The sequence below is a fragment of the Aptenodytes forsteri genome, unplaced genomic scaffold (genome assembly GCF_000699145.1).
Source record: "Aptenodytes forsteri isolate BGI_AS27 unplaced genomic scaffold, ASM69914v1 Scaffold151, whole genome shotgun sequence".
NCBI classification, from domain to species: domain Eukaryota; kingdom Metazoa; phylum Chordata; class Aves; order Sphenisciformes; family Spheniscidae; genus Aptenodytes; species Aptenodytes forsteri.
Genome location: NW_008795939.1, coordinates 3,186,236 through 3,197,004, shown reverse-complemented (window position 1 = coordinate 3,197,004; position 10,769 = coordinate 3,186,236). Strand labels below are relative to the sequence as shown.

The following is a 10,769-nucleotide window of genomic DNA, read 5'->3' as shown; positions in this document are numbered from 1 at the left end:
ACAGTTGGACTCGATGATCTTAGAGGTCTTTTCCAACCTTAATGATTTTATGATTCTATGATTCCCAGAATTGCTTAGCAATAAATTGAGCAAAATTAGGTTGTGTTGTCTAAGTGACCATGAGTGATCAATTCTAATAAAAATATAGTTGAAGGCCATTCATCTAAATGTAAATTTTTCTTCTGTCTCCCTTGAGAAAGAAACAGGGTCTCAGATAGGAGCTTTTCAGTGTAACCGGTATATGCCAGAGATGTTATTCAGTCTGATTTGTAACATTGGCCTTGAAATAAGAAGGAATTACATAAAGAGAGTGTTTCATCTTCAGGCAGACGCCCTTTTCTTCCCCCAGAAGTATCAAGGAGCTACAGATAAGTGATGCAAATGGGGTGCTTTTACTACCTTCAGTTATTTTGTGGGTCTACTTTGCAAATTGTCCCCATGTTGTTTTTTAACAAAACTATTTTGCTTTTAGAGATAGAACTTACTTGAAAATACCTGTAATCATTTTGTGTTGTTGATCACATGATATTGAAACTGGTAAGACTTCTTTATATCCAAATAACTGTCACTTTTTATTTAGCTAGGAGCTCTCCACGAGAGAGCAATGAAGCCAGGGAATCAGAAGAATGATTTGGAGTTGAGACTCATTAAATACAACAACCTCTTTTGCCTTTTTTCATAAGAAAGCAACTGTTACTCCTCAGTGCTGAGCATTTGGATGATACATTCGCAGCAGAATGTTTGGTAGAATAGCAGTTGCAAGTGTCCAGAGACTATTTTGAGAACCTAACAATCCAGAAGTGTTCAGCTAGCCTGCAGCTGGGTGTAGTTTGGGACTGTTCGGAAAGTCATGCAATAACTATGACGGTAAGAAAGCTACAGATAGCTGTATCCATTTGTTTTTAAGATGCCCTCTTTCCAGGTTTATTCACAGTTTAATCTACCTGGAATTTCAGTCATTCCTATGTATGTCTCCTCAAAATAAATGTTTGGCAGGTATAGGAAAAAAGAAAATTGCTCACAGCCCATGGACAATTCTACTGTAATAAACTCTGTTAGTCCTGTGATGTAGGAGGCAGGTAGCAGACTTCTGTGAATAAATAAATAGTGTACCGAAGTACCTGCTTAATATTTAACAATGGAGAGTATTTGCTGTCGTGTGCCTTGTGCACCCTGGTTTAGTGATACATGCTTTCACTTGAGTAAGAGACGATCTGGACATCTAGTTTGTGGGGAAGGTGTTGTACTTGTGTATTTGATAAAAGCTGAAAAATTCTCTCAGTGTCCTTTGAATAAATGCAGTAATATTTTTTTGGAAGTTTTCCACACATGAGAGATATGAACAGTTGACATATATTTCTAAAATCTGTTTATCAGAAAACTTTTTAAACCAAAGCAGACCATCACTTGGATATGGCCACATGAGGATATCTTTTTCAAATACAATAGCAGTTAGAGCTGCACAACTGCAAGAAATGTGACATCAGGAAACTGACACATGGTGGAAAAGACTGTGGAACTGCAGTTAGGTTGTGTTTTCTGAGTGCGAAACGGGAGATAATCTGTTCACATCATACTGAATAATGTTCATAGCTGGAGACCAGCACGGAGCTTATGGTACACAGGTGTCTGAGAGTGGTGGAGGAGGATACCCTTTAGGAAAAGGTGTTCTTCTAGATGCGCACAGTTACCTCACTGGAAGGGAAGGCCCATATCCCATTTAGGTAGCTCTTTCCCGTCATTCTCTGTCAGATTCTCCACCAGAAACCTGCTATGAATGTGCCTAGCAAAGCACAGGAATAGTGGTGTTTAAAGGTCTAAATAGACGACATCTGCAGTGCATGGATCTGGACTTAAGGATGAATGCATGTTAGAATCACAGAATCATAGAATCATTAACGTTGGAAAAGACCTCTAAGATCATCGAGTCCAACCATCAACCCAACACGACCACACTTGAACCACTGTTCAAGTGGAAAAGGGAATAGTTTTGTGTAGTAGATATCTCAGAATACAATTGAATATTCTGGTGTATAAGCTGTACGGAAGGTCTAAAAAAGCAACTTTAAAATGTCATAGAGCTTTGAGAATAGTGGCTTGCTTAGTTGTGGAAGTACAGAGACCTACTGGGAAAAGCACTGAAAGGCACAAAAGCTCAAGTAGATTTTTTTTGGCTGGGATTTAAAAAGCATTTCTGTCCTCTCATGTCCAGAGAAGAGAAGCAGGCTGCCTGCTTAACTTCTGCCATAATCAGGAGAAAACAGTGGTTTGGAGGGAGAAATTCTGCATTTCGGAACTGAATCCATGACCTTTTTCTAAGGTCCATTAAGTTATCAATGGGATTATAGATCTGAAAGCCAAGTTTTGTTGACCTGCAGGGTATAGTTTGTTGGTGCATGCCAAGAGTTCAGTTTTGCAAAGCCCTCTCATCAATGTTCACAGTCTCTGTTTCTCTGCAACACTTGAGGTGGTGCAATGTTAGAATAAACCCTAATGTAAAGTAAAACCACGTACACGGGTGGTTTGGATTTGTGAAGTAGAAACTCAGACGTGAAGACAAGCCTTTCAGGTAGAACAGAACTGGACTGCATTGTTTTGCTTCTCTGTTCTTTTTGGTTATGTATATTTTATTTCAGCCTCTTGAGTTCTCAGTTGCAGGATTTTCTCAATTCTGATAACTCCAGAAGTGAAGTGTTTTCATGGAGATGAATTTGCTTCACTTTTTCCACAGCAGGAGTAATGTATTATTAACAAGGCAATAGAGAAGTCTGTTTTAAATAATTAAGCAGGTTTCAGTAATAGATGAACTAAGGGGGAGGAAAAGAGAAAGAAAAGAAATGAAATAAAGATGAGTTTATGTTGATAGGGTATTTTTTTCTTTTCTGAGCAGACCTTTTAAAACTGTTGGTTGAGCACACAGAATACAGGTCATCTTTCTGTCATCTATGCGAGACCACAGTCTTAAAATTATACAGAAAAAAAAGGCCCCAAAAGCCCCAAACCAAAAATCATTTAAAAAAAACAAAACAAACAAATAAAAAGCATTTTAATATCCAGGAGAGAAAGCTTTATGCTGATTCAACCATCACACAGAAGGCGGCTTAAATTTATCAATTAGTCTGCTTGAAGACACTCTCCAGTTGAGTTACGGGCTTTTAAATTACAGTGAGTACTGGATACATAACCCCTCAAGTATTTTTTGGTTTGTTTGTTTTATTATGTTTTTTAATTATTGAAAGATGAAAGCAATTTCAAGTGATTTTTCTGTGCTGTTGAAAACTAGAATGGCACTTGTTACAGTTAAAGTCTTTTGAAAACACAGGAGGAAGCCACACTAATTTTTTCAGACTGACACTTGAAGCTGCATTTGAACTACAAGTTCAAGTGAAAGTCCAGCTAAGGAAGTCCATACTTGAGAGAGAGAAACAGCCAGCACTGAACCAGCTTGCAGGAGCCCTGCTGCGCTGGCAGCCTTCCATCCAGCATGCGTGCTGCTGGACAGACCCTACCCACATAGCAAGTGTGTGTGATCTGACGGGCAGTCAGAGTCTGTACAGCCTAAGATTTTATTCAAAGAGAAGTTACCAGCTCACAAAGTGTGACTGTGGTACTACATGGTTACTGCTACTGACTCATGGCCAAGAGACTCTTTGAAATGGGCAAAATAAAGGGCCATCTTGCCCTAACAGGCTCAGTTACATTTATTGTTTGCTCACTCGGACTTTTCTGTGTCAGATCTAAACCTCTGTGTATTCTTAGGTATATTTTTATTCTGTATTTGAGACTTAGTAATATAACAGTAACAGGTGGGGGGTCTTTCTTCAAAGACTTTGAAAGAGGTACACAGTCATTGCTTAGGTCAAAATCTATTTTTGTAACTTCAATGAATTTTACTGAAGAATTACAACTCAGTGGTGTTGTGCAGACACTCATGGACAGTGTGTTTGTTTTTAAAAAACTAGTTTATCCAGAGGTTTTGCATAGTGTAACATGTGTGGACAGTCAGATCTCTCAAGTGGGATTGTCAATCATTGTCCAGATGGTGGCAGGTGGCAGGAGGCTCCGTCCTTGCAGGGCATCATCAGCTGGATCGGGGGAGATTCCCCAAACTGAGACTCCCCAAACTGCATTTGTTCTCAGGCCTTACATATAGCTTGTCTGTGGTCCTACATGACCACTCTAGCATGTGTGATCCATTGCTATAGTTTACCTTAAGCTACATACAAAACACCTCCTGTGTTAACTGTGTACATAAGACTGTCGTATATGACCATATCTGCATCTGCAGGAATAGTTTCTGTTGACTACCAGCAAGTATCTTATCCAGGTACCGTTTGGTCATTTTTGCAGCAGAAACTGCATGGGGGAGCTGTTGGGTCAGCCAGAGTCCCTACCCAGGATGGCAGTTAGCACCCTGAAGCGATGAATTGTGCCTCTCACTTGTCATATGCACAGGAGGAGCCTGCTGGGGGAATCTCTGAGGCTGCCTGAAATTCCTGTGTGGAGAGGTCCTACAGCAATTAGTCAAATGCTTTGCTCTGAAGTGAGCAGTTCAGTCAGTTACCTTGTCTCAAGTCAACTTGTTGTATCGTCTGTGCACAAACTGGCAGGGGACAGGTCCTGGACCACCCAGCAAACTGATGGGTAAGTGCACTGGGTATATGCAGAGGCAGTTACACCACAATTATAATTACACCACAACTACAGTACAAACTTAAGTTTCATCCTTATGTTACAGTTATAAATTACATTGCATAGACTGTGCCACAGTATGCATGTATGTGTACAGTAGTTCTGAGTTGGTTTTATTTTTTCACACCCTCCATTTTTCCAACCCACATTTTTAACAGCAAATTTAAACAAAGACAACCAATAATGATGATTAGTTATATTGTAAGGAAATTTAGCTTTCAGCTCCATTCTTTATGGGTACTTTATGCCATCTAAAAGCTATGAACATATATTGGTGGTCTCAGTCTATGTTTTAGTGAGTAGAATTTGAACTGTTCAAATCACAGTAGATATTCTGCCACAACATAGTTGTGCTAAAACCTAAGAGATTTACTGCCATAGTTGTGCTGTACTGGGCAGTGCTTGTGAAATTATGCATCTGACTATACTTGCATGTTGGACCTGAATATTTCATAGTGCTTTGACCTTTGCCTAATGTGTATGGGTACCTCTCAGAAGACTTTCTATCACTGAAATCAAATAAATTTAAAAGCCTTGCTTTATCCAGTTGTCTCCTCTGAACTAATGTATAAGAAGACTATATTTGCTATTCCTCTGCCAAGAAGCCTGTAGGTGGACATTAGTGTCATAAATAATGGCCTTTTGTTTAAGTGAATCTTGCGTTGCTGAAGTATTTGTTGATTTCATCCCCTCTGTCCCAGCCTTGTATGTGATGATGTGACCCACTAGGTTATACTCTTTTCAGATAAGCTGCTGCTAAAAGCAGGTAAAACGACACTGCTTTTATAAAGCAAGAGCAGGTGGTTCTATTTGAAGATGTTTCAGTGGCAGATAAGTTTGTCCTCATGAGCTATTCGGTAGCCAGCTGGGTTGACCTGGATAGGTTAGATGCAGCATGATGCAACACAGTCCTCTCCTGTTACAAGTTCTGTTACTAAGTCCCTCTGCACAATAGCACGGAAGGTTTCTCAGGTGGAGTGGGTTTCACATTAGAGTAAAACGACGCCAAAATTGAGATGGAGAATTTTTGGATGTACCAGGCTGAGTATCGTAAGAAAAACGTAAGTAGATTTTCAAGAGGAGAGATGGGGTAACTAGTACCTTTTTTCTGCTGCACTTAAGAAAACGCTGTTATTCCATTGATGGACCTCTCTATGTAATAACAGCATGCTTCACATGAACTTACTATGTTTGTTCTGACAGCATTTTTGTTAGGCTTCTAAAACTTGTTTTGTTAACAGACAACGAAGCAGTCACTCAGCATTTATTTTAGACTTCAGTTGTAGTATTTTGAGCAGCTATGCAAGTTGTCTATCCGCTATGATATATGAAAATATGTCTTGTTATTGCTGTGACTGCATTCTTCCCTTGTGTATTGTATATGGTACTTACAAAAATGCATTTTGATGCAGAAGAGAACTGAGTGATTATTCTTCAAACACTGAACTTTTTTGTACAAATGTTTTTGGGGACGGCTCTCATGTCATGTAGCAAACTTTATAGGATGTTTGATATTTGGGTTTGGTAGTTTTGGTTTTGGGGTTTTTTCCCAAAAAAAATTGGAGCAGACATTCAAACAGCATGTGGAAAGCTGTATGATCATTTTGATGGTTGCTTAATTCTGATACTTTGTAGATGAAAATAGCTGAGTAAAAGTATTTGTAGTGCTACTGGAGTAACTGTTAATATATTTTAAATGGTGCAAAATTTCTTAATGTCAGCAACCAGCTGGTTTAAATGAAATCATTTATTGTTATCACTTTAGTCTGTGAATATGAGAACTTTCAGGCATTTTAATGAACTTTTTTTCTGTGGAAACATTTAATGCTAAAATATGATATGCTTTACTTTTTTTCTTTGTTTACTATTTAAAGCTCAATCCTACAATATCCCGATGCCATTATTAGGTTAATAATATTGTGCATCTTTTATATTTAATCCTAATACAGAAATACTGTGTAACTACTGGGAATGTGAGCACTATAAGGATGCTTCCTTAAGTAAATAGGAGTTGCCATTTGTGTGGTTGAGTCACTGTGGCACTGTAACTCGGGTAGTTACAGAGCAAGTCAGGGGAGCCTGTATCTCTTCTGCAGCCCCTGTATGAATGCTGGAGGTGCAATGAGCAATCCTTCAGTCTGACGGCACAAGCACATGCCAGTGTTCTAGGGATAGTTTAACAGCTGCATCTCCTTTTTGCCCTGCAGTTGTAATTCAAAATATAGGGAGATGCAAGGACTGCTCTTTTACCCTGGAGATATCTGTAAAAGGAATTGCTTCTTAACTCTTTGGAAGCCTTTATTAGTTAACTATAATTCTAATATTTAGTAATTAGCCAAGATAGACCTTCTAAAGGATTGAGGGTAAAGAGAAAGAGGAGAAGGGAATTTTATTTTCTTGTTTTGTTCCATATCTGTGAAGCTAAGCTTGCAAAACTTAGATTTTTTTTTTTTTTTTTTTTTTTCCCCCCTATTGCATAGAACTCAATGTTCAGTTTCAAAGAACTGGAGTGGAGGCATAGCAGGAGGGCACTCCTAGATTAGAGCTGCTGCCAGCTCAGAGCACTGGAAGTGTAGCCCTTTTCTGGTATGACTCATTGACTTAGAGAAAAGCCATGTCATGCAATTTTTGATGAAACTAGAAGAGTAGTATTTGACTGTTTTGCCATCAGTGATGAACTGTTGAGCTGGCAAAGCTAGGGCCAAACTTCCTATGTCAAAGGAGAGTGTAGAATGCCAGGACTGCTGGGCTAAACACCCAGCTTGCACAGATAAAGGCTAAACCTTCCTTTGAGGATTCACATTTTGGCATGTGCACTGGCGTGTTATGGAGGTATCTCCATAAGATCTGCCTTTAAAAATGCCTGCTGGGCTGAAGCTTTATACTCTCTTTCATTTTGGTCATCTTCATTAATTCCACACTCTGTGATCTTGTGTCATATCCCCATACCAGCCCCCCCTGCTCTGGACTTCAGATACCTCGCTACAGCTTTTTAGTGTCACCAGCATTCATTAGGAATTGCCTATGATTAGAGTATCCCTTCCCAAAGCGTTCTTTTCTTTACCAAGATACTTGCTGACGGATCACATAGATCTAGATGTTCCATGATACTGCTTTTCTATGCTGTTCCCTTTGGTTTTCTGCTATGACCTTCTTGATGATCATCAATGACTAGGACATGATTGGAGAGACAGTTTCTCCACTGAATTGTTTACGGTGAAGGGAGAAAAATGAGGAAATCTGATCTAGAGAGCATGTATAATACTAAGATGAAACTGTGAAATATTTTCCAAGTTTGCTCTGTATCTAGGATGAGGAATCATAGTTCTTGATTACACTCGTATTGAGTAGTCCTTGAATATATTCATAAGTCCTTGAATACATTAGTATTACTCTGTACAGTTTATAAAAGTTTTTTTTTTTAAGATGATGGAATAACATTTATGGACAACCACTACAGCCTACCTCTGCTCAGATTAGATTAGTTTAGCACTTCAGGTTAATTATACCTGGGAGCATGTGTGCTTATGGGGAAATTGCAGTCTTTTCTTAACTCTCTCCAATTTGACAACTAAGTAATCTTTAGCTGAATCCCTGTGTTCTGGTCATGGTCAATTCACTTGTCTCCCATCGCAGCTTACTTCTTAGTGACTTTGTCTTTTCTTTCCTAGAATGTCAGAGCTTAGGACATCGGTCTGCATTGCCTGCAGCCTTCAGTAAGCTCACAGTCATTAGCCTGCATGCAATAGGCATGTACTTGTGCAACTGAAAGTCCTGTAACTGCAGCTTAGTTGAATGCTGACAGTAAGTAGTTGACCTAATATGATCCTCCATTCACTGTGCAGTTTTATGACACACTTTTTGGCTGAGTGTTGCTTGCCACTGAGTACAGCTTTTTATTTTCCAACTGCTTCATTTCATACATTACTGACAAATAAACACAGGTGTTTTTAAAAAGATTTAGCTGTTCAGAATAAGTCCACTGAGATACTGATATGTGATCATTAAGATAAAAAGCAAGGGTTACAACATTTTAAAAGTGTTTGTCTTGTTTTTTCTTTTTTTCTTTCCCCCTCTCATCTCTTCTTTCCCCTGCCAAGTTAGAGGAAAATATGAAAGAACAATTTCTACATTGGTCACTCAGATTATTATTTAATTTTCTTGCCATGTCTAGTCTCCATCTCCAGATTCCTCTTCACCTCGGGGTGCTGAATCGTCAAGTAGGCAACATCACCAGGATGTCTGCAGTACAGCAGAGGCCTCCGCTAATAAAGAGGTAGAGTGAAATCTTTTTAAAAGCCACAGTCTTGTTCATGCTGCTTATGCCTTTTTACTTTCCTTGACCCCTTGTACCTGTGCAGTCCCTTCTCTTTTTCCAAAATTGCAACAGACTTGACTTTAAAAGCTGATTTGTAGCTCCTTTCCCTTATGCTTGCCAGGCTGGCTGACTGAATTTCTAACATACTTGAGACTGTTTATCATATAATTTCTGACTCTGTGCTCAGCTGCCACTAAATTCATTTAACAGGCTGGGAAGTGTTGATCAGCTCTGTATTAGAGAGCCAACATCAGCTCTGTATTAGAGGGAAAAGGAAGAAGCCCTTTTCTTTTCTCCATGCAGAATGTCTTCCTGCAAAGAAAAGAATGTTTCTCAGCCAGATGAAAAGGCTTGCTTAAATAAAATTAATTAGGTAGTAATTTATGCTGCTTAATATTTTGTCATTGTAGAAACTGACCTGCCAGTGATTCACAGTCAGAATTCAGTTCCTGACTCCAGGCTTCTCAAAATAAAGCTAAATACTTACTTTTTTTTTTTTACTTTTTTTTTTCCCCTCACCTGGCAGCTTTTTACACTGCAGTAGTTCCACCAACACAAATGAGAACTGTAAGTAGAACTTCTCGCAGTGTGAAAAGAAAATAATTTGGCATAACAAGTATTTCGATTAGTGTAAAATGGCTGGCTCTGTAAACAGAAAAATCTGCAAATATTTGGTTTATATGCTTTTTGTTTTTTAAACTTCAAAAAAATCTAGAATCTGTAGTTTAACGAGATACCATATTGTTACTGATAGCAATGCATGAGTTATCTTCCACAATGAAAAAACCTGATCTACTATAACTGGAAATACTTATTAAAATTGAAACACTAATCAGTAATCTATTCTTTCTTTTTTTCTTTTGTTATTATCAAGGGATAAAAAAGCTTATAACATGTCTGTATTTGCATTTAGAAAATAATGAAAGGTTTCAAAAGACTTAAGAAACTCATAATTTCTCATGTGCTAAAGCCTTCAACAATAGATTGTGCCATTAAATTTTCATCTGCTATATTGTTAGCTTGTTAAAGCCTTTAGCTTTCGTCAGGACAGGTTTTGTCACTTCATATATATCTTAACTTTTAGCAGTTTTCAGATACCAATAAACTTACACAAAGGAAGAAAACAAACAAGACACTACTCATTTCAGTTTTTAGCATGTGCTCACACGTAGTGTCAGAGGTGGTAAACCAGGTTTCACAGTAGGATGTATCAGGCTGTTTGTTTCCCTCAGATGAGCAATAATGCCTGCTTTAGTACTTCCAATGCCAGAACAACAGTGATAAAGCAGCCTCATAATTTTGGGGAATGACTTTTAGGTCTTAGTAAAACCTTTTTTTAAAATACAAATTTTATAATACTAGGTGGCAGCGAGATTGACAAAAATAATGAAACATTAATGACCTTGATACTTCATTATTCATGGGTATGTAAAATTAAAAGGTGTAGGTTTCCTCCTATTGGTAACTTTACCTGTTACTTTACTATTCCTGTGGTCTTAGTAGAATGTCTTTCAACCTGGGTAATGAACAAAAAAATTTTGTGTGTGAGTTTTTGCAATCATAGAATCATTAAGGTTGGAAAAGACCTCTAAGATCATTGAGTCCAACTGTCAACCCAACACCACCATGCCCACTAAACCATGTCCCTAAGTGCCTCATCTACACGTCTTTTAAATACCTCCAGGGATGGGGACTCAGCCACTTCCTTGGGCAGCTTCTTCCAATGTTTCACCACTCTTTCAGTAAAGAAATTTTTCCT

At 38.4% G+C, this 10,769-nt stretch overlaps 1 protein-coding gene across 1 annotated transcript in view; it reads left to right on the top strand.

Annotated features, from left to right (window-relative positions):
* APBA1 (amyloid beta precursor protein binding family A member 1) overlaps positions 1–10,769 on the top strand; it is a 39,246-nt gene that overhangs the window by 4,722 nt on the left and 23,755 nt on the right. Inside the window, exon 2 of the mRNA XM_009285265.2 lies at positions 8,867–8,968. Coding sequence (XP_009283540.1) covers positions 8,867–8,968 — 102 coding nt within the window. The remainder of the gene's footprint in view (positions 1–8,866; positions 8,969–10,769) is intronic.